Source organism: Syngnathoides biaculeatus, chromosome 23 (genome assembly GCF_019802595.1).
Source record: "Syngnathoides biaculeatus isolate LvHL_M chromosome 23, ASM1980259v1, whole genome shotgun sequence".
Taxonomy (NCBI): Eukaryota; Metazoa; Chordata; class Actinopteri; order Syngnathiformes; family Syngnathidae; genus Syngnathoides; species Syngnathoides biaculeatus.
Genome location: NC_084662.1, coordinates 6,272,863 through 6,296,037, shown reverse-complemented (window position 1 = coordinate 6,296,037; position 23,175 = coordinate 6,272,863). Strand labels below are relative to the sequence as shown.

The window sequence follows — 23,175 nt, the reverse complement described above, 5'->3', positions numbered from 1 at the left end:
TCAAGTGTCTCGCGGTCTTGTTCTCGAGAACCAACGGGAGCGCCAAAGGCTAATCTTAGCGGCGTGGTGAAGAAGGATTCTCCATTTTCCTGCCCTCACCGAATAGTTCCACCGAATGAGTTTCCGGGAGAGGCTCAGATTCGAGCCGCTGCTCCTCCGCATCGAGCGGAGCCAGATGAGGCGGCTCGGGCGTCGACTTCTTAGGGGGCGCCTTCTCGGTGAGGCGTTCTGGGCACGTCCCACCGGGGAGGACAGGCCGGTTAAGACGACGTCTCCCGGCAGACCTGGGAACACCTCGTGATGCTCCGGACGCTGGAGAAAAGGAAGTCTGCGCTTCCCTGCTGAAGCTGCTGCCTGCCCCCAGATAAGTAGCAGAAAATGGGTGGACAGATCTGATCCATGTCACTTTGTTGAAATAATCCTCGATCAAAGATCAAATCGCGACTACTTTGTATTAGTCTGGTGAGATTTGCGGACGACTTTGAAATTGAGTTGAACTCCAAATCCAAAGACTTTTGGGAACATTCCCAGTACTGCTCTGGAGGCCATTAGAACGCAAGAACGGCTGTCACAACAGGTGCATACATAATAGTGAATTAGAACCAGGCTAACAGCCGAAACATTGACATGGAAATACAAAAGTTGCACGGCCGAAGGCTCTTAAATGATATCACAAATTCCATCTGGGTGACTGCTGCCAGGAAGTAGACGGCGACACCTATTTCGGAAGAAGCGTTCCACCCAGGAGAGATTCAGCTGGCGAGTGGAGACGCCAAACCAACTTTCCAAAACGTAAATCATTCATTTGTTTCACCCCCCACCCCCCCAAAAAAAAAAAAAAATAAAATAATAAGCTCGCAGATAAAACAAGCCGGTCGGGACTCGGGAGCGACTGACCGCCGACCTCGCGAGATGAAAACCACCACAGACGCCTCGGACGGGTTTTCAGGTTCCAGTTCCCCCCCCCCCCCAAAAAAAAAAGGCAAAGAATAAAGCAAAGCGAAGCTAAACTAAACAAAGCAAAGCGCTCGTCTTACCTGGTCGCGCTGAACATTGTCTGTCCTCCGCGAAGCCGCCGCCGGCTAGCAAAAGTGCAGCAAACTCGCAGGAGGGCGGCGGGGGAGGGGCCGAGGTGATCGCCGGCGTGACGTCATCCACGGGCTCCGTCCAAGCTCGCGCGTGCGCACATCGGCGCACATCGCAACGTAAACACTTCACGCAGAGGTCACATTATTAGGCACGCGTAGATTTCCAAACTGGGCAACTTCAGCAGTCCACCCGTTTTCTACATTGCTCATAAATAAAACGACAAGTACTGCACTTCTACTATGAAAGTTTAACTTCATTTTATAGAGCACGATCGAACATAGAAAATAAAAACGGAGACTACTGACGACGCTTTAAAAAAGACAACAATTCTATGCAATCTGCATATTTTGCACAACTTCCATCACTGGGTGTAAAAATGAAAAATTGGTCAGTAAAGTAGTTCTGTAGTGTAAACGTGCAGCCAGACAGAACAAAAAAATATATATATAATAAACGCACAAAATGTCTTTCCCAACACTTGAGTGCCCTCTAGCGGTAGCTAAATAAAGTGTAAAATGCCGGCGCTCCACTAAATCCACAAATGAGTCATGCCAGAGCTTCAATTTTATTGTTCACATGTACACATTTTGTATTTGTATCGAGTACAGCATTGTTCGAGAAAGCCCACCTCGTCCGTACATCTTTTGAGTCCAGGACCGCAAAAGTCCCGGGCCGCTCGCACGCCGGAGGATGAAAACGCACCGCGGATTTTCGGGTAACATGTACGCCAACGTGCACGCACGGGAAAGTCGTTAAATAGCCACAGTATCGTCTTCTTATGACAGCATATTTCTGGACATGTTTGCTTGGTCGTTCGTGTGACGCGCCGAGCGTAAAAATATCGCCGTCGCCGTGTTGGTCCTGAGATTGAGACATCGAGGCGTGTGCATTTGTTTCAATCGAAAGAAGATATTGAATGCCAAATCGCTGGAAAGGTTGACCACCAATTGTTGACAATTTCGAGCGGGATTATTAAATACGACATGGAACGGCCAATCCGATCATTCTACGCTCGTCACAAAAACGTTGGGACATTGATTGGTCTTTGGGATCACATTTTAGCAATAGCTTATAATTCACGTCGACCTGCTCTGAACTTTGCCCCCACGTTTGGTGTTCTTATGACACATTGAACCAATTTAAAGTGGTGAAAACAGCTGCCTTACTCTGCGGGTGACGTGCGGCATTTTGTCTCCTCGAGATTGGATGTCTGGGCGGTTTGGACAAAAAGTAAAAATAGCTCCGATTAATACTGTTTTGCTAAAAATGGATCGCTTCGGTGGAGGGGAAACTGATCAGCCGCAAAGTTGAGCGCTCGCAGATGAATTACCGCCTATTAAATTGTTTTAATGATTTGAGAAAGTTTGAGAAGATGACTGAAGTGCCAAGCCCCAAATGCCAAAAGATCCTCGAACATTTGCTCAGCATATTCCAAAGTGCTGGGGAAAATAATTCATCTTTTCTCTTCTCTTTTGTAGAGCACAGCCGACATTTTCAAACACAGAAAACTACCTATTGCAATTTTGGGTGGGTCAGAACACATTTGGGTTCATTCTTCTCGAGGCAGACGAAAGATAAAAAAATTCCATGAAACGTCAAATCGCCAACGTTGCTCTGTGGGCTGGGGAAGAAAGAGACGAAAAACTTGCGACGGGGGGGGGGGGGGCAACGAGACGTGGAGTGACGGGTTCCAAGTGGCCAGCGGGATTTGCTGCATTTGGAGTGCTTGTCTTACCGCCCGACCGTGTGTGCGTGTAAATAAATGACAACGGCCACCGGGAGAAGACCCGCGAGGCTCGTCGTTTGTTCGCTGCTCTTCGTTTCGGGATTGGGGCGTCACGCCAAGGTGCGCTGGCGGGGTTTGATCCGAGGGTACAGCTGGAAAAGAAAAAAGAAATCAGGGAGGGCCTTGAAAAACATAACGGTGGAAAAAGAACATCTGTCTGATTTCTACCTGACTACACTTCAAATAAGACCTCAGATGGACCCTCAAATGGAATTTGTTTAAAAAATGTTTTAAAACGTTGAAAAAGTTTTTTTCTTCTCATTGCGACGACAGATTTGCAAAGTTCTTTCAAGTGAAATTTTGCATGAAACAAGTCAACGTTTCCTAAATTCATGTCACTTTTTTTAGGTGACGACTAATATTTGAAGTGCAATCAGATTTGTTACAATTAGAAATGAGAAGAATTTGCTTCAAGAAAAATGATTTTTGTTTTTGTTTTGCTGGCATTGACATGTACAAAGATGAAAAATGAGCAGCCGTAAAGAAAGCAGCAATTGAAGTCATGTTGGGAATCGCTAATGTAGTTTAATGCCATACGCTCATCCTCATTTGGGTCGGGCAGCATTTGCGTCTCAGCTCAAAAGTTTCCAACACGTCGCTGCTTTTTTTTTTTTTTTTTTTTTTTTTTTAACTTGATTTGGCTCATGTCTCTTTCTTAGCACTACTTCTTTAGGTCGCTAGTTGTTTTTCTCGAGAAAAAAAAAATTAACTTGGAGGTGTCGGAAAACTCGCTTATTTAGCAGTCAAGCTGCAAGAGCGACAAACGAATTAAAAAATGTGACGACAGTTGCACTGATTGAAATGTGCCCCGATCACCCAAAGGCAAGAACTTGGTACCCCAAACAGGTTGCGAGGCACGTAGCCCTCGGTGTCCTCCAGCTGCGCCCACCACCACTCCGTCTCGCTGTCGTCCTGCCGCCGCAGGACGGTGACGGCGTCCCCCTCCCCGAAGGAAAGCTCGTCCTGGTTCTGAGCCTCGTAGTTCCACAGGGCGTACACCGTGCCCTTGTTCATGACGCCCATCTTTTCCTGAACGCCTACGCCGTCAAGAGAAGAGAACAACCGAGGGGGGGGTTAAGGTACTGCTATGCCCCGGCAGACCCACAAAATGAGAGCGCTAGCAAGGAGCCGCTGTCGGCCACGCTCGTATCCAGACTCAAGATGGCGTCACTCGCTAGGCCACGCCCCTCCAAGGCACAAATCCAAAACATGAACACCGCAGCATATATTTTTTTTTAAAAAGCACGATATAACAATATGGGTGGGGGGCATCTGGTCTTCGGGGAATTTCGCTGTCGGCTGCGACGTTTGGACCGCAACGCCAAAACGTGGAGACCTCGTGGAAGATCCGTTACCGTATAGGAACTGGGAGCACTGGACGTAGCCCTCCTCCATCTCCTCGCACTTGTCTGCCGCCGTCTCCACGTCGCTGATGGTGCTGGCGAAGATGGCGGCCCCCGACTCGACCAACAACTTGCACAGGTGGACGCTGTTGCACGAGGCGGCGCAGTGGAGCGGAGTCCTGCCATACGCCAACACATTGAAGCCACCCGGCGACGTGCGCGCGCCCGCGTTTGCGCTCACCATCCGTCGCTGTCGGCCGCGTTGACGTTGACGCCGAAATCCAGCAGGAACTTGACGATGTGGTGGTGTCCGGCGCATACGGCGTTATGCAGCGGGGTGATGCCCTCGTCGTTGGGCGTGCTGGGATTCTCCACCTTCAACAGAAAGATGACTCACTCCGTTGAACAGAAGCGGTTACCCAGAATGCAATGCCGGGGTTCGTTAAACGCACCTCATAGATGATCCTCTGGACCAGATCAAACTCCCCCTCCAACGAGGCGTCCAGCAGGAGAGCCAGAGGGTTGAATTTCACCCGGAAGCCGTGGCCGGTGCGCTCGGACTCTGGTTTTTTCAGGTTTGTGCGCTTAGGGAAGCGAAAACAAGCGTTCTCAGTTGTTGTTGTTCGGGGGGGGGGGGGGGGGGGGGTTCCATATATATATACGAGTAGTATGAGTAGAGGGGCATGTGGCACGCAAATAGTACTCATCTCCAGGACAGTGCAGGGGTTCCCTTCACAAGGTGGCACGAAAACCAAATTTGTACATGACGTTCATGTTCATGTTCATTGAGCACTGTTGGTCATTTCAAAACGTTGCGACGTCGGGACGGTCGCAAAAACAAGGACCCCGGCGTCTATCGAGTTGTGGTCGTGTAGAGAAAACTCGTGGTGTTCCGGAAGTCTTGGTACTTGACTGAGACTTCTGGAACACTGCTCGTTTTCTACTGTGACATTTATGTAAACTTTACAAACCTGTGGACCTATTGCAGACCCTTGCGGAACACCTCCAGAAATCCATCCCTTCAACATAATTCCCCAATACTATTGTCGGAAAAGCAAAAACCCACAAAAATGGGTGGTTGTGTGAAAAGTGGATTGGAAAACATGAGGAGGGTGACAGCATTTTCAAATATTTTGTCAGATTTTTTTGCCCCCCCCCCCCCCCCCCCCCCCCCCCCACACACACTTTTGAGGCCCTCCAGCTGGTTCTGCATCTGCACGACTCACCGACGGTTGGGTCAGCACGACGCCGCTCCCCTCCGGAAACGTAACCTCCAGCACGGGGCTGGGCAGCAAAGCCTCAGAACTTTCCAAATTGTTGTTGGCGTCGTCGTCGTCTTCCGGTCCTTCCTCTTCAGCGGGGTCCAGAAGTCCTTCAGGGGGCGGAGGCAGCGGCTGGTTGTCGTTGGGGTCGATAGATGAAGCTTCCGAGCCCGGTTCCTCGGCCCCGGGCGGGGGCGGCGGCGGCGGCAGGGCGTCAGAAGGAAGGTTGCCGTTATCCGTATCCGCGGTCGGGTCGCAGCCCGGAAAGGCCGCGGGATTCGCCGGCTGATAAAATGGCGTTCCGTCGCCTGCGCCGTTGCCTGCCCCCGATCCCACGCTTCCTTCAATGCCCCCCGCAAGAGTGTTGAATCTCTGGTACAGAAGTTTCTGGATGTTGGGTCCGCTGGGGCCCTCCGGTTCCGTGATGGAACTGCGCTTCTTCAGGGGCCTCGGAGCGTTGGCCAGCTTTTTGCGGAGCGCTTCCAGGTCGGCGTCGCTTTGGTAGCGCATGGGCGAGTGCACCATGGGCGTCAGCTTGGTGGGGCTGAGCGGTCGGGGGATGTTCTCCACGCTGGGGGGAGGAGCCGACGGCTCCGGGTGGCGTAGGCCCTCGTGATCCTCGCCGTCGCCGTCCGGCGTATCCTGCAGCAGCGGGAAGGCCCCTCCGGGCGGGACGAAGGGCAGAGGCGACGGGGGTGTTGAGTTGGGAGGGAGGACGGGCTTCCCGTACACTAGAGACAAAGTGTGGAGAGTTCAACAAAATCTGTTTGAAGGCAGCGGTGGCAGACCCGTTTATGCTTTCCCTCGGGGAGCCGTTATGATTGTGAAAATCAAAAATCGGCGGAGACTGGGCCCCATCCCGCAACTACAAAGGAGAAGGTCCAACATCATAGGCCCCCCCCCACTCAGGGACAAATGGCCTAGTCTAGACCGAGTACGCCGATCATCTTTTACCTGCTTTGAGAGCTGGTTTGAGTGGCTGACTCTTTGGCGCCGCCTGCTGGAGGTACATGTGATAGATGGAGCTGGAGTTCATGGTGGCCGGGCCCTTCCGGGGGGACTGGGGCCGCGACCCCCTTTCCGGGACGAAGGGGCGCACCGCCGCGGCCGGCGGGGGGTCCGGCCGCTCGCTCAGACCGGGCGGGAAGAGGGGCGCGTGGTGCTGGAAGGTGGGACTGGGCGGCACCGAGATCCGCTGCTGGATCTGCTGTGAAGAAGAACCGGCGGCGGGTGGCGCACGGGGCCAGGCGGGCGCAGAGGGGGTCGGCAGCGGGCGAGGCGGGGGAAGCGCATCCTTGCGGCGCTCCAAGGAGAGGTGCGAGCCGTACGGCGGCGGTTGCGGCTTGGAAATGGAAGGGGACGACGCGGCCATTTTGGAGTCGTGCACCTGCGAGAAGACATTTGGATGTCGCACCGGGAGCTGGAAAAGGAGCCGGCGCTTATCCGTGTACACGTTTGAGAGGATTACAAGGAAGCGCACTGACCTTTTCTGTACTTGAAACGGCGGGGGGGCCGGACGCAGGGGTCTTAGCCTGCGGATCCGAGTCCCTTCTCTCGGGAGGCTTGAGGGACGCGCCAGTCTTGCCCGCGGGGGGGCAGCTGGTGTCGCTGGCTAAAGCACAACAAACCACACGGTCAAATCAACAGCTGGGGTGGGGGGTGGGGTGTGGGGGCAGTTGCAATGACAAAAGGAGCCACTAGGGGGGGGGGCGAGCTAAACGGCTCATCAAACTTGAAATGTAGTCATTTGGTTCAGCGTTCAAAGCCAAAGCCACAAATGGAAATGCTTTTCAATACTTCAGCAAGATACCAGTATTTTGTTACCTTACATGCCAGCGAGGTAACTTCCATCAAAACGGACTACTAAAGAAAATGGGAAGCAAAATTGAAAAAAATGTCAATAAAAACACACCATCCATCCATCTTCTTAGCCGCTTACCCTCACGAGGGTCACGGGACTGCTGGAGCCAATCCCAGCTGTCATCGGGCACCCTGAACTGGTCGCCAACCAATCACAGTCGCACTCACGATCACACCGAGGGGCAATTTAGTCTCTCCGTTGAATGCAAACGTGAGGAAAGCGGAGTGCCCACCGGGAGAAAACCCACGCAGGCACGGGGAAACGTGCAAACTGCACACAGGTGGGGCCGGGATTCGAACCCCGGTCCTCAGAACTGTGAGGCCAATGCTCTGACCAGTTGCCCAACCATGGCGACAACGAAAATACAAACAATATAACATAAATAGAAAATAGGAAGTAAAAAGTTCAAAGAGTGGAAACTGGAAAGAAATAAGAAAAGAAAATAAATGAACAAAAATTTAAAAAAAAGAACACCAGACACAAATAAGGGAAAAATTAAAATGCAACTGTCAATCTTTGTGAGCCTGCAAAAGCACAAAGGGAGTGAAATAAAAGGCGCTTTAGCACCTCAAAGCGCTTCAAGATGGCAACGAAAGGCTGCTTTGATTTGACGACTGACTAATCAAGCCCAAATTTTTTTATTATTATTATTTTTTTTTAATTAGTGCATCTTCTGACAACGCACTCCGGTGCAGGACGGCGTCTCCGTTGTGACATCGCACAGCTGCACATGCACGCTGGTCGCGGTGCTAGACACGTGTGGAACCTCCAAAGTTGTTATTTGAATTTGTTCCATTTCTCCCACGCTGTACTCGAATTGTTGTGTTCAGCGTCACAGAAACTCTGAAGTTAAAATTTGACTTGAAAAAGGCAAGGTTGCAATTTTCCAGAAAAAAAAACATTTGGTCGTAGTCGATTATGCATCAGGATAAAGCTGCTGGTTGTTGCTTTTGCTTCTTTCAAGAAGATTAAATCCTCTTAAAAGCTTATTTACTGCTTTTCATTGAAGCAATTTTAACACTAATACGTTCGTTGGAAGGCTCACGAGTTTGACTTTGGTTCGAAGTTCCCGACGGTGGAGGTTCCACCCGGAGTTAAATTCTTTGGGAAAGCCGAAAGGGAAGACAGAGCGAACAGGCGAGAGGCTACGCGAGGTGCCACGACCGCTGCGCACTCACGGGATGTGCCGTCACAGGCTCCCGGCGGGCCCGGGTGAGACTCCGGAAGGGGCGGGGCCAGCGGGTCCACCACGATGTCTAAATCAGACACCTTCCAGGGGCCGGCGGGAGACTTTTGCACGCCGCCGTCTGCGAGCGTCCACCACCGCGCCCGCAAACCCACCGAGACGGAAACATCGCGCACCGGCACAGAGAAAGCGTGAAAGGAGAAGGAAAAAGTGGGAAAAGGCGGGGGAGGGAGGAGACAAAGTCAGAATGTCGACGACGACGACGACGAGGACGGCACACGCAGGAAGAAAGCCAAGTTAGACAGGAGGAAAGAAATCACAGGAGATTCGAGTACAGGTGGAAAACATCAAAAGGGGAGTCAGGTAGAGGGAGGGGGCAGTGGGGGCCGCACACCTGTTCATGCAAAGGGGTTAAGATGACGCCGGCCGGACACTTCATTCGCTACAGCTGCACAATCCAAAGATTTCCAAAATGAGAGCGCGCGTGCGCGCCATCCGATTTAAAAAGGGCAACAGCCTTAAATTTGGTCAGATTTCAGTGCTGATGTCTCAAATTGGACAACACGAGTCACTTTCTTTGAATTCAACTACTGAATTTCTCCCAAATGTCACCAAACTGCGCTGGCGGGCCTCATGAAGTGTCCGCCACCGAGCATATTCCACCACACGGGAAAAGAAAAACACTCAAATAACTTGAAACGACAAATATAATCATCAATAAAAATGTGCTAAAAATGTACTCAATGAAAATCAGACATTGCCTTTTGAATTGTGGTTCAACAGAACCATTTGAGAAAAAGAACTAAGGAGAAAGAGCTGCCACAGGACCCGGAACTTGGAATTGAATTTTACTTGCAAAACCTTGAAAGGTGATCCAAGGATGAGACTCGTTGGCCTGCCTCATTTTTGTCCAGCCCTGTTGTTCCACTACTTTGGATTCAAATCAATTTTCTTAAGGCACAATTCGGAACAAATGCTTGATTTTACTTTTGTCAATGTCAAGTATTGTAGGTTTTGAGGGACGCCACCCATTTTGTCCACGTGTGTCCATTCACCCAAACAAATCCACTCGGAAGTGCGTTTTTGGACTGACCTGACTTGGCGCGGCCTTGGTTGGCTTGGTTGTTGACTCCCAAGGTTTGCGGCTTGAGCGGTTCGGGCGGCAAGCCGTAACCCGGGTCCTGTCGGGTCGGCGCGGGAACTTGGATGTAGGGACCCACGGCGGCGACGCGGCCCAGCGTGCCGACGGCCGGCTGCGGGGAAGGCGGCCCGTTGGCCCTGTGGAGCTGTAGGAGGAGATACCGGTATATTGAATATAATAAATGCCAAATCGTGGAAGGGAGGGAAGGGAAGGGAAGGGAAGGGAAGGGAAGGGAAGGGAAGGGAAGGGAGGGAAGGGAAGGGAAGGGAAGGGAAGGGATGGGAAGGGGAAGGGAAGGGAAGGGAAGGGAAGGGAAGGGAAGGGAAGGGAAGGGAAGGGAAGGGAAGGAAGGGAAGGGAAGGGAAGGGAAGGGAAAGGGAAGGAAGGGAAGGGAAGGACAGGGAAGGAAGGAAGGGAAGGGAAGGGAAGGGAAGAAGGGAAGGGAAGCGGGAAGGGAAGGGAAGGGAAGGGAAGGGAAGGCCGAAGGGAAGGGAAGGAAGGGAAGGGAACGGAAGGGATGGAAGGGAGGGAAGGGAAGGGAAGGGAGGAAAAGGGACAGGGAAGGAATCGGGAAGGGAAGGGAAGGGAAGGAGGGAAGGGAAGGGAAGGGAAGGGAGGGTGGAAGGGAAGGGAGGAAGGGAAAAGGAAAGGGAAAAGGGAAGGAAGGGAAGGGAAGGGAAGGGAAGGGAAGGGAGGGAAGGGTCTGATTTGAATAAGATTTGGGGCGGCCCATTGAGATGCGTTGAGCGCTTCTAGCCTTACAGGGAGGTTCTCTTTTTGACGTGCCTCAGCTTTTTTCTTGTAGAGGCGTTCGCGCAGCTCGCTGATGCGCTTGTCCATCAGCGTCACCTCCATGTTGCGCTTGTTCAGGAGCTCCTTCTGCTGCTGCAGCTTGCTGTTCTGCTCCTGGTTGAGCTTGTTGCGGATCTACCGAGGGGAAATTTCAACGTTACCTTCACTTGACGTGCGGCGTCGTCTCTCTGTGCCCTGCGACCGAACGGCGACCAGTCACGGGTGTGGTCTGCTACTCACCATTGGATGTCGTCTTATGCATCAGTTTAACAGTAACCTTCAACTATGAATGCCAAAAAGCCAGAAGCAAGCACACCTCTTGCCTTTTACTCGGGGCAGTGATAGCACGCGCTATACAATACTCGAGAAGTGCATCATAGTTCGAGTTAAAAGTTTGAAGTGGTTTTTTTTTTTTTTTTTTTTTATAACAGTGTGTGTGTGAGGTGTTGGGGAAAAAAAAAAAAAAAAGATTTGAACATAAACTGGTAGCTCCGGAAGGCATCCCCCACGCTGAACGGGGGTTCACAGTACACACGAGGCAGCCACGCACATTGCGGGGTGGTACGGTACCTGCAGCTCCTGGTAGAGCTTGCGGAGCTCCAGAGCGGCAGTGCCCGTCACTTGGCCCCCCAGAGCGGTCTGGATGCCGTTGAGCTTGCCCCGGCGCAGGTCCTCCAGCTGCAGGCTGAGCTGCTCCACCCGTAGCACGGCCGCCTGCAGCTCGGCTTGCTTTTCCTGGAACAGGCCGCTCACTTGCTCGATCTCTGCCGCTGGACGGAGACCCGGAAGGACAGCTCTTAGGGGCCGTAAATTCGGAGCGCTTCTCTAAGTCGACGGCTCAAAAGCTGTCACGTGCTTGAGAAAGTCAACCGAAAAAACCCAAGGACAACAATTAGTCTAGAGCAGAGCAGTACGGGCAGTAGAATGGGGCATGGGACTTCTGCAAGCAATTGTTTTTGGTGAATTCTTTGAAAAGGCACGGTGGTCGGCCTTTTCTATAGATGAAGCCCTCCAAGGGAATGAATTCCCCCGATCGCAACCAAATTTGAACAGACAATCCATCAAACACACCTCAAGTCAGCATGACCTCTGCCTGCAAACCGTTGCTTGTTCACCGCAAAGTCCAGACGACAAAGCGAAACATACACAGGTTGCCGTTGATGACCTTGCTGTAGTCCACCTGGCCCCGCATGGCTCGGATCTTCTTGAGTTTGGCCTCCTGGCTCTCGACGCGCTCCTTCAGCCGCTGCAGCTTCTCGCTCTCGGTGGCCGTCTGCTGCTGACGTCGCTCCTGCTGCTTGAGGTAGCGCAGCCGTTGCTCCTTCAGGGGCCAGACCCAAAAAAAAATGTCACAAAGGCAATGCGCAGACGTGCACCCGACATCGCTCCCCAAAGCGCCCGGACCTATACAGTACAGTGCTTTGAATCTTTTGAAATGTGATGAAAGTATGCGTGGAGGGGAAAATGATTGATAAGCAATCACATGACCTACTGCAGGGTGGGTCTGGGAGCTTCCCCCCAACGGCCAGCCTAAATCGCGACCGAGCGCGCACAATTAAACGTTCAGCTGTGTCGAGGCTGAGGCAGGTCGGGTGACTTCATCTCTCCATCCAACTGAGAAGCGCTCCACTTATCAGCACTAAAATAGGAAGAGACAGGCCCAGGTTTCCAAAGGACTGCGGGGCTTGGAGGGGGCCCACTTTTCAGGCCGAGAGCGTCATCTGGCGTGACCGATCGAGAGGCCGCCGTCGTCTCTCACAACGTTCAACAAAAAGGTCAACTATTATTGAGGTGGATCTAATTGAATCCATAAGTGTTGCTCTCGCCTCCCAAATAATATTTTTGCATTCCGTGCCTAACAAGCACAGCAATGCGCACGCGTCACGGCGAGCGTGCCAGGACAGGCGGGACCATACCGGCGCCGTGACTCATGCCGCTTCCCACCTCCTTTGTTACGTAACGTTTGCCCTCGGAAGAGAGCTTTGCAGCTACAGTCTCTCTTTAAAGCGAAGGTTTTCAACAGAAACAAAGTCAATTGGAACGACAGCAGAGTAAGATAGTTTGTGCCCAGACAGCGAGCGTGCGGTTCACGAGGGACGCCAGGCTGGGCCACGAGCGGGGGGGGGGGGGGGGGGGGGGCAAAGGTCATTTCTTGAGCGTATGACGACGCTACCTTGGCGACGAGCATCTGCTGCTGGGCCTCGATCTGCTGCTGCTGCCTCGCCGCCATCTCTTGGAGCTCGGAAAGCGTCAGCTCCACGCGTTGATTCCCAACCTGCACGCAGACGCGGACAACGTTGAACAACTACCGTCAAAGACCATCAAACACAAACTACAGCTTGATTTGTATCTGGCAATTCAAAATAATAAACTCGTGGAATGTTCCGCAAAAAAAACAACGCTGTGCTTCAGGACCCACAATTGATATCGACGGATCATCTGCGGTGGCCATAATGTCCAATATGCTGCATCCCTCCTAGACATGAGTACAAGAAGGCGACTTTTCAATTTGATAGCGCTTTTATCATTCAAATTATTGATAATTCTGGGGTACATAATTGATGTAAAAGGATTCGACACGGATATGATGTGCAGTCACTCCGACTTGCCCGTTTAGTGCATTGCCTGCATCTCCACTATTCACGAGAGAATCCATTTTTAAGACACTTAGGGTCAATCTAATCCCTACCTGACATTAGTTGAGGCATTTAAGAGGAGAAGGACGAGGCAGACGGGGGAACGCGGGGGAGCCTCGCCCAGCCACGCTCGAAAAGGCACCGAGGCGACAACACATCCGAGTCGATTCCCCCGAGGCAGAAGCCGACATGCCCCCCCCGACAGTGACCACATGACCGATATCTAACCGCAAAGCATGTCATTCCAGCAAGAAGGACTTGCATTCTTTAAATAAGGGACACTTGGGGGATGGGGGACGTCTCGCATCACGTCCCGCTCGCTCGCTGTCATTTGTACAGTAGACACAAAAATGGTGCTGTGAAAGTAAAACCCAAATATTCTTGTCGTATCCCCCGCAGGGCCACTTACGCTCAGAGCAGGCTTTACGGGGGCGGCGCACTCCGCGTGTTGCAGACAATGACCTGGAAGTTTGGGCTGAATCCCAAAGCAATGATCCTCTTAGAGGGCCCGTTATATCATCCCACAGGCCGACTGATATAATCCTTTGAGCGGAATATTTGCAGGGGAATCTGCAGCCGCTTTAACCTCGCCTACTTGGGCGCTCGAGTCGCAGCGCACTCAGGACTTCTCAAACCATTCAGGAGGAGGTATAAAACACAAAGCCGGAGTGCTCTTGTGAACCCGGCTCAAGTTTTGGGTGGAAACAAAAGCCTTTGGCTGCGTTCTCCCCAGTGAGTGCTTCTCGTCAGCCCGCAAGACAAATTACTTGCAATTCCTTGACCGCATGCATCACTTCGCTATTGTGAAATGTGGGACACGAGGCCCGGGCCAGGGAGCGAGAGAGGACGCCACGCCAGAGGCGGCTTTTATTCAGACGCGCACGCTCGAGCCGCATCTTGCGACACCCGACGGGGGAACCACAAACTGGGTCGGGAGTGACGCACTTCAAAATAACCCCATTAAAGGCATCCATTACTTATAAGTTCACCCTTGCTAACCGGTCATTGGCTCAGCCAGACGGTACATAATTCCACTTCATGTGACATTTTTCTTTTGAGGTGTGCAATCAATAATAACGTGGAAACGAGCACTTCTCTAAGAGCGAAGACGGTGAGTGCGAAGAGGCTCTTAGCAGAATCTCACCCCGTTGTCATTGTGCTTCTCTCCGGCGTTGCCGCTTCTCCGACTGGTCTGATCCTGAGACTGCTGACTCCCTGCGAGGACACAGTCGCCGTCGTCGGCGAGTCAGTAAGAAGCCAAGCGGGGCGACACGCACGATATGAGGAGGCGCTGACGAGATCGCGCGCGACAACTCTGACAAGCGACGCTGACTAACTGGACTTTTATGCCATTCTTTCTCCAAATGGGAAAAGCCTGATGCAAACAGGACGACTTTATTCAAAGATAAGGCAGAAATTTGGGATTTAAAAAAAAAAATATCAGTCGTGACAGTTCCAAACTCAAGTTTATTTAAAATGCCAGGTGATATAAAGTAACACAGGCCGAGATCATATGCTCAGACCAAGCCTTACTGAGGCTAAAGAAAGAAGCGCATTTGCATCATAAGGAACTAAACTCCATCTTGAGCAAGTGTGAGAAGAAAAAACAAAAACGATGACAACGGTGGGGTGGGGGTGCTGGGGCAAGAGAGCTCACCCTGATCACTGCCCTCAGTCGGGGAATCTTCATGGCGCAGGAAGAACTTGACCTCCTGCTTGCGGGGGCCCCATTTCTGGAGATGTTCGTACATCATGTGCTCGAACGGGATGGCTCGCTCTGCGCACACGGGAAACGCGTCAGGAAACCGACGGACCCGCTTTGAACGCACACATTACAAATGCCTCCATTTCGGCTCTTCTGGTCATCCCGCTAGTGTGCAGAATTGTTACACTGATGACAACAAAGCGGATGGCGGGATAGCGACTAAATGCTCCAATGGCTTTGCACATAGTCGGAGCAGCGACTTCCAGTTCTAAACTGCGCTGTGCCCATTTGCTCGGGTCTGCTGCTCGCAACTAACACCCCCCCCGCACGACAAATGGCGGCGGTGACAACAGCAGCATTTGAAAAGAAACAAGGCTGCCTTCTGATTTTCAGGACAACATTTTACGTCTTTTTTATACACACCGAGAGCACACAGAAGTTTTCGGGTTTGGATAGTTTTACGGTGGTGGGGGGAGGGACACGCGCTTTGTTAGGCAGCGGCCCAACCCCGACTAAATCTCCCATCTGGCTGGCGGTGGTGCTGCATTCAACAGAGGAGTGGCCTCTCGATGGGGGGGGGGGGGGGGGGTGCTGCTGATATCACCCGTCGCGTCAACGGAAGCAAGCTGTTGGCGAGGAATGCGTTGTGGCAGCGCGGTGGACTGAAACAGCGCGTAATCCCTTTCAGAGGTTCAAGTCTGCAGTTGAAGCCGATTATCCTAAATTCTGTCCGGTCCATCTTTGACTTGCGTTTAATTCATCGAAGAATCGTGATAGATTTTTTTTTTTCTTCACTGCGGCAGCCCGATCTGGATGTCGTGCCGGTAGATTAGCCAGGAAAGCTGAAGGAAGGCGAGGTGACATTCAAATGGGCCAGCGCACAGGAATGCCAAAAGACTTTGACTACCTTCAGGTTCACTTCCTACATGCTATATATAATGTCCTACATAAAGGGAGTTCACCATTTTCCGTACTGTGTAGTGATACAGTGTCCTCAATACATTATCTTATGAATGGAATGACCAACCAATTGTATCTATAATATCATCAATGCATGCCGTGGTACTAAGCGGCGCAAAAACAAATTGAATATTACGAGGATGGACAAAATGCTTCATTTCTAGCATGAATTTTGTCCCACGCAGCCAGCTTCAAACAATACAATGTGTTCATCGTTTCTCATATCAGTCATTGATCTGCTACGTTGGGATTACGTCACAGCAATGACGCGACCCAAGTGGTGTTACAAAGTTACTTTTAGTTTGCCTTGAGTCAGTCAGTCCACTATTCGAAACCCCTAAATCGTGAAAAAGAAGTAGGGCACGAGTGACACACCCTGGATCGAGTCTTACCGTTGCCTCTCCAGACCTCAGCCAGGTGGCAGCCGCTCTCGCCGGGCTCTTTGCAGAACTCCACCACATCGCGGCACGTGGTCTCGGGCGTGACGGGCACCTCCGTCATGGCCTGCTCCCCGTCGCTGAGGTAAACCGTCAATATCATCTGAGGAGGACCAGGACAATAAAGTGGAGAAAATGCGAACTGAAGGGGGCGCTCGGACGGCGAATGGATTCAAAAGCCGCCTCAAAACTAAAACGCGCACTTACTTTGTCGCATAAATGAAGATAAGATTTAAAAATCTTATCCTTTCTCAATTGATAATGACACGATTTCCCGATCATGTGATCAGATCAGGAAAACTTCTAAATACACTTTTTAGCCGGACATATGAATAAAAAGGAACAAGGTAAGGTTCCGGTTGTATTACTGTGAGTGGTCTGACTTGATTTTACAGCATGGGGGGGGGACTGAGGGGGGTCTCCCGTCCCACACCCCCCCAATGCTGAAGGCCTTCGCCATCTGAAACGTCCACCCTTCACCCACAGATTACTCACAGGGTTGCAGCGTGTTAGTGACTCGTGTCCGTTCGCCGCGATCACAGCTGGAAGCGCAACAAACAAAAGTTTGCAAGGACTTGAGAGCACATGCCCTTTTGGGAAAACGTTCAAAAGTGTAACCTTCTATCTTGGGTTGCAAAGGAATTCAAACGCCCTTTGAACGTATGTGCGTGCGCGCGTCTCTCAGGCAAAGTACACCCGACGCCGAGCTGACCAAACAGCAGCTTGTCGCATATGTCAGGGTCAAATTTGCTCATAAAAGGTGATCTGATGAGGCTAATACCACAAAAACATTTACGTGGTTGTATTAACTTTCTGTTTATTATTGCGATTTAGATGACGCTCAGACCACATTTTATGAACGCAAATCAATGCGAGCCGCTGGAGGAATTTCTCCCGGTCAAAAGGACTCAGGGCTGACATTTTCCCACGGAGGGCTTTTGAACCAAAACGATTGATTGAGTGTCACAATGCAAGGTCTAGAACGCAAGAAATCAAAAGGATACGATCGCGTAATCTCAAGACCCAAAAGTCTCCAGAACGACACGTGAAGGTAACAACATATTGGACCCAAACAACAGAGATAAAACTGGCGCAATCACAAGAAGAGCGAGACAATTTCTATGCAACATGCTGCATGAGTTGCAGTCGACGCAATTCAAAATAAAAACTCGTGGAAACAACTGTTGTTCAGGATAAACTAAAACGAGGTTTCAATCATGTTGGTCAGCCAGATAGTTTTTAACCCTTCAGCCAAAATTCAAGCACCACGCAAGCCCATCAAAATGGCAAATCCGAAGAGCACGTCATCTTCTGCTCGGCGGAGAACGTCTCAATATTTGCAACGATCCAGAATGACGCGATAAGGCCGAAACGGCTCCCTCCGAGATACCAACCGCCCTGACTAAGTTGCGTCTGCCGGCGCTGGCTCTGCGGGGCGCCCTCCTTTTTCGCCTGAGCTCCCTCTTTGGCGGCCGCTGGCGCTCCTTGGCCCGAACGGGGTTCTCCTTGGACAGACTGACCAGGCCGCGCAACAACATGGTCACGAACCTCTTCATCCTCCACGGCGGGACGCGAGATGCCGTTAAGCCGCGGCCCGGCCGGCGTCGGCGCTCTTGTGCCGCAGAGGAGAGGCACGGGAGGAAAAAGCATTGGCCTTGTGAGGGGGGGGGGGGGGTGCGCCAAACAACAAATGCAGCGATGGACGAGAGAGAGCGAGAGAGCGAGTGAGTAGCCGCTATCAAACTGCTCGGTGAGGAAGAAGGGCACGTCTCCGCCTTGATTTCCACGTGGCCGCTCTGTATAAACAACGCCGACGCAGCATGGGGGGGGGGGGGGGCTTTAGCCGACCCGTCGATTTTCTGCCTTGTGAGGCGGCGTCCGACGTAGGGGGGGGCACCTGCGTGGAATGCCGGGAGGTGGCCGCCAAGGTGACACTCGCATCGCGTCGAATGCGCTTCAGTTTTGCAGACGTCGTCACGCGTCGAATTATTTGTGCACATTTACGGCTCTCACGTGGCACGTGAAAGACGACGACGTAAGGAAGCAAATATTTGCTCGGATGGGTCAAAATGAAAACATTCAAGCTTTCACGGCTAATTCCTTTCTCGAGGTCACGGGTGAGCCGGGGCCACTAACCGGCGGACTTTTGCTGAGGAAATTCACGCAATATGCAGACAAACTACTTTTACAACCTTCTACAGGAATTCTCGCTTCCATTTGCGATGTAAGACAAATTTGTACATATCTCACAAAATGCTAGAATAGAAAATTGGACCAGAACACACGGAGGTCATAAAGGAGATGTCGAGATGAAATCATTTTCATCCCTTCTTCCCCCAACACACACATTTTTTTTTATAAAAAAATCAATAATCACTGCAGTGATCATTGATTATAGTGATTTTTACAGGTGAAATATGATATTGGACAGTTTATCACGCCACCAAGAATACACAAAAATCTACCCTTTTTTTCCCCGGATAAAATTTTGCATCTTTCATTTCATTTTACATAACTTCAGTGGCTGGTGTGGGCTTTTGAGCTCTGTGGTAAAATTAGCTCCATATGCTGGATGTAACTTAATCATGAAAAGTGTTCAGAGTAGCCCCGCCCTCCTCCGGTAATACCACCCCCCCCCCCACCACACACAAACACACACACACACTGTTTGAAAACCACGGAGATAAAGCTTTAAATGCCCACGCAAAGGTCTTTTGTCGGCTCTTTCTATGCATGTGTTTTTTTATGTAATCCTCTGAAAAATTAAATATTTCATCCATTCTTATCATTGGGGGAAAAAAAAAAAAAAAAAAAACGAGTTCACCTCTTTTCCAGATTGCCTTTAGAACCCTAACCCTAACCCTGGCTGACTAATTGACATATTTTCATTTCAGAAACATCATCCAGCATCTTTTCAAAAGCAGCTGTTGCCTTTGATTGAGAGATGACTAAAGTGCATTAGAGGCTGTCAGAGAGGAAGTCAAATGAATAATGCAAAAAAAAAAAGAGAGAGAGAGAGAGAGAGAGAGAGAAAAGGAGGGGGCAGCTAAGGGAGTTGGGAATCAAATATGTCAAATGTCTCTGAGGGAATATGATGACAAAAAAAAAAAAAAACACCAAAGAGGAGCCTGGGCGAAAAACTGGACTTTTAGCGTTGACTACGGCTGCAGCAAAGGCCGCTAAGCGCCGTTGGGCCGCGCGAGGTTAACAACCGGTTGACAATTTACTGGGCTCCAAAATTTGCCCTTCGCAGCAGCGCCCTGCCGTGGATGCGCCGGCTTCCCGTTGGCTGGCGCCATCACGCGACGCAGCCAGCGCAGGCACCGCTATTTGCTCCGCTGACTCTTTGACTTGATAGCCCGGCGGTGCCACGGGCCACAAATGCCCAGAAACATTCCTCCACTAATTGCAACCTGTGGAAAAGTCCACACTGGATTTCCTGGCAAATGTGACTATTTGCTCGCATACATGCATCCATTTTGTAACGTGCTTGTCCTCATTGGGCTGCGGTGAGCTGGAGTCTATCTGAGCTGACTTTGGGGCAAAAGAAGCAGGGCAGAACCCGGACCGGTTCTTAGCCAATCAAAACTTGGACTATGTGTCCGGCCTCCGCTGACAAGCCCAAGCAAAAGCCGTAGAATGCGGCCGGCCTCCGTTTGGCGTTCCGTCCGGCTCGCCCTCCCCGCGGGGTCCGGCAGGCGAGCGCCATTCCCGTAATTCACGGCGGCATTGTCGGGCCCGACCCACGTTAACAATAGGAGGTCCTGACAAAGCAAGCGCTGCTCCCATTCGTGTATTATGTTCTTACATCGGAGTGGAATGTCACTCTTGCGGCTCATCCGAACCCACAAAAAGCAGACGAGTGGATTCTTCTTGGTTGGAAACAAAGAATTCACATTTACGCCAAAAAGCTTCCCCAACACGGAAACAAATAAGGAAAGTTCACACGTCAGATGTAGAACTCAAGACTGACGGCTCCAACTGCCTCAATTCAACTTCTTGAACATCAACAGTGAGCAACTCGCCATTAATGCTTGGATTGATGAAAATGTTCAAATGTGCAAACTATGGCAAAGTCTACTCATAATTAACCATTTTTATGACATCTTCCCATCAGTAATGTATCAAAACGCTCAACAGGGAGATGCAAAAGTAGGCATACTTGCAGGAGTTAAACGCAATTCTATATGACTTCCGTTTCTATTCATTGTCTTTTTTATGTAAATAACCTTTAATTAGCAATGTGACAGGATTTCTCAAAAATGAAAATACTGAGGAGGAATTGTGGGGGGGTTTTTTGTGTGTGTGGCAAACATTTCCTTTTGGGGAAACATTTTTGTGTGATACCACCTACTGAAAATCTGGCAGGAAAAAAAAAAAAAAAAAACAGCTTTAAACTTAGTCCCACAGTTTATCATTTGTCAACATATTAAGTTTTCTCTGCTAGTCTGTGAAGCCCTTCTCCATTTGGCTAACACGTTTCAGTTCAAAATATTCACAAATGAGATCGTATGAGCTGGACATCCAAGGGAGGCGTTTTCCAAGTTGACGACTCAACATTACCGTGAAGTAAAAATAAAATTGTGTCACTTCCCCCAAAAAAACTTGACTGAAATAGCACAAAAGGAATATCATTCCTGGGAAGATTAGTGTGGGCAGAAGAATTGGTCATGTACTTTAGTCACCAATTGATTTTTTCAAGAATTTGTTCAGGAGGATTTTTTAGATGTTTCCATGTTTGTGTGGTATTTTTCGAAATTCCACAAATGTCACGTTGCCACTTTTAGATATTTCTTGTCAAATAAACACAGCAGGTTAATTTAACCAACAAAACTTTAGTGGAAGTCAAAGAATACTGAAAAACGAGGACAGAAATGAGCTTAAATGTTGTATATAACTGGAGCAAGTAGACCAACCACTGACAGCTTACACCGCAATTCACCGCTTACACCGTTTCCATCAAACCTTCCTACTACTGGATGACGTTTCTCCGCACTAAAAGGACAACTCCAGCAAACGGGTATGACTACCTGTTATTAGTGAGGCAAAACTACTGCCTACAAGCTGTGTTAGTAATGCAGTAATAACTGCTGAGGTTTAGCTGTGTTGTGGGCGAGCACAGACAAAAAAAAAAGCAAACAAACGTGCAACTAGTAGCAGTCCAGACATTACTAGTAACATGTGCGGCCAGTACGCGGGGCTTCAACTGGATATGTCGAAGAAATGCCCAAATGCACGTCGACCTACCGGCATCATTTTGGCGGCTCCAAATGGGCATCAGCAACGGCGGCGAGAAGCAAATCAATCCGGGACGCTCCCGCACGGAACCAAGCGGCCCTCCGCCCCTCTGTTGAAACACAACAGCAACGGAGATGTCAACAAACGGCTTGAAAGGGGCTCAGGCGTGGCTGCCGGACAGCTGCTGCTGCTGCTGCCGCTGCCAAGAGCTCAGCTATTAAATAAATAAATAAAATAAATAAATAAATGGAAACCGCTTCCAAATACTCTACACGATTGCGGCATCATTGGGAGATGAGAGGAGCAGGAATTTCATTCAGCACTCACCGCTGTCAAAGACCGATCATCGCTTCAGGGTGTGAAAGAGCATTTAATAGCAGCAAGCGAGCCAAGTGTCATCCATCCATCCATCCATCCATCCATCCAGCTAGCAAGACGGCTAGCTCAGCCAGCTAGCAGCCTCTCGCCAAGATGCTAACCCCAGCTAGCTGCGGCGACACGGCCTTGTATATTCCGCCCTGGTCGGTCGGTACAGCTCGGCCTCGGTCGCCTCCCTCGACGGGGAACCCCGAAAATTAAAATAAAATACGGTCGAAAGGGAGGGCGACGGACTGGTTTTCGGTTAACGAACGCAGCGAATCATCGTTAGCCGACGAGTGCGAGAAAATCGAACGCAGTCTTGTTGACGGGAGGGGAGGGGAGGGGAGGGGGGCGGGGCTTAGCTCGCCACAAAAGAAAAGGAGGAGGAGGAGCACAGTCGATAACAAATAATACATTTGTTCACTTGTAATAACAGAAGAAACAAAAACGTAAGGCAATTAGACTCTGCTTGAAAAGGGGGCATCGTTACAAGTGTATTACTGCAATAAATATATGGCCAGAAAGAAATCACAACTTGCGGGATCGAGCGCTGGAGCCCATCCCAGCTGGAGCTTCAATGGGAAAGTTTTTGGCACTTGTCATTTTCATTTCACAGTCTCGGGCCTGACATCAATTTTGTAACAAATTAGTTTGAAATGTCAGTACACCTGCGTCCCAGTTGTGAGGTTCCGGGTCCAAATCGGGCCTGGCCCTTGTAAGAGTTTGCGTGGCCTTCCGCCAAAACTTGAAACATCCCCAAAGCACGCACGCACGCACGCTCGGTTGTACCGTAGGCTTAAATTACGACGTGGACGTGAGTATGAATGTTTGTTTCCCAGTTTATTCTGTACGCACCCTACGATTGGCTGGCGCCCAATTCAGGGTGTTCCCCGTCTCTTGCCGGCTGCCGCCAAACAGGTGAGGATAAGCAGTACGTAAAGGAATTCTGTGCGTCATCGGTGACGTGGCCGCAAAATGAAACGTGCTTCTTCAGAAATAGCTGTCAGCAGTTCTGCTCCTGGTGATTCATTTCAATTGGATGACGGTCATCATTCCTTTCTCCCAGCAAGGTTTTATCCTTTATCCTCACACCTCAGCTTCGATTGAAATGAGAAAAGGTTGCAAATACTGCACACTTGTTGACAAAGACACCAAACGAAAACGAGGGCACCGACATCGACGCCAGCGGCGGGAGGCTCCCCCGCCGGAACTCTCTCGCCAAACACCATAAACCATAGGCGTCAAACTACGTGTATATGCGGGGGCCGTATCGTTTTTTTCTGTGGCCCGCAAAAGCCACAATTCTGGCGAAAATCATGTCATATGGAATGTTGGTGTGGTGTCCCCCCCCCCCCCCCCCCCCAAACAAAGCGAGCCTG

At 50.6% G+C, this 23,175-nt stretch overlaps 2 protein-coding genes across 8 annotated transcripts in view; both read right to left on the bottom strand.

Annotated features, from left to right (window-relative positions):
* LOC133496722 (disheveled-associated activator of morphogenesis 1-like) overlaps nucleotides 1-1,191 on the bottom strand; it is a 34,295-nt gene extending 33,104 nt beyond the window's left edge. For 3 of the 4 annotated variants that reach the window (XM_061812609.1, XM_061812613.1, XM_061812614.1), the window contains exon 1: nucleotides 1,038-1,191. The gene's annotated coding sequence lies outside the window, so the exon portion shown is untranslated. The remainder of the gene's footprint in view (nucleotides 1-1,037) is intronic. The other variant, XM_061812611.1, reaches the window with a different exon arrangement.
* A 450-nt stretch (nucleotides 1,192-1,641) lies between these two features.
* Nucleotides 1,642-22,152, bottom strand: ppp1r13bb (protein phosphatase 1, regulatory subunit 13Bb). 4 transcript variants are annotated; one of them, XM_061812362.1, is made up of 19 exons: nucleotides 21,764-22,152; nucleotides 21,446-21,545; nucleotides 16,154-16,301; nucleotides 14,754-14,873; nucleotides 14,241-14,311; nucleotides 12,634-12,735; nucleotides 11,607-11,781; nucleotides 11,031-11,230; nucleotides 10,455-10,595; nucleotides 9,621-9,813; nucleotides 8,520-8,648; nucleotides 6,965-7,092; nucleotides 6,435-6,867; nucleotides 5,445-6,211; nucleotides 4,671-4,802; nucleotides 4,460-4,593; nucleotides 4,231-4,397; nucleotides 3,713-3,912; nucleotides 1,642-2,967 (listed from the first exon to the last, which is right to left on the bottom strand). In XM_061812362.1, the coding sequence occupies exons 2-19, from the start codon at nucleotides 21,452-21,454 to the stop codon at nucleotides 2,926-2,928; spliced, it is 3,291 nt and encodes a 1,096-aa protein (XP_061668346.1). In that variant the 5' UTR covers nucleotides 21,455-21,545; nucleotides 21,764-22,152; the 3' UTR covers nucleotides 1,642-2,925. The 4 variants fall into 4 exon arrangements, with proteins under 4 accessions (XP_061668346.1, XP_061668343.1, XP_061668345.1 ...); XM_061812359.1 differs by lacking the exon at nucleotides 8,520-8,648 and having other exon boundaries at nucleotides 10,431-10,595; nucleotides 21,764-22,151; XM_061812361.1 differs by lacking the exon at nucleotides 8,520-8,648 and having other exon boundaries at nucleotides 21,764-22,151.
* Between the last annotated feature and the right edge of the window lie 1,023 nt (nucleotides 22,153-23,175).

Excerpts from the sequence above, each read along its gene's own strand:
- ppp1r13bb (XM_061812362.1), bottom strand. Across the intron at positions 11,231-11,606 it reads GGTCATCAACGGCAACCTGT|CGGCAGAGATCGAGCAAGTG; the intron begins GTATGTTTCGCT and ends GTCTCCGTCCAG. Across the intron at positions 3,913-4,230 it reads GTGCTCCCAGTTCCTATACG|GCGTTCAGGAAAAGATGGGC; the intron begins GTAACGGATCTT and ends TTGACGGCGTAG.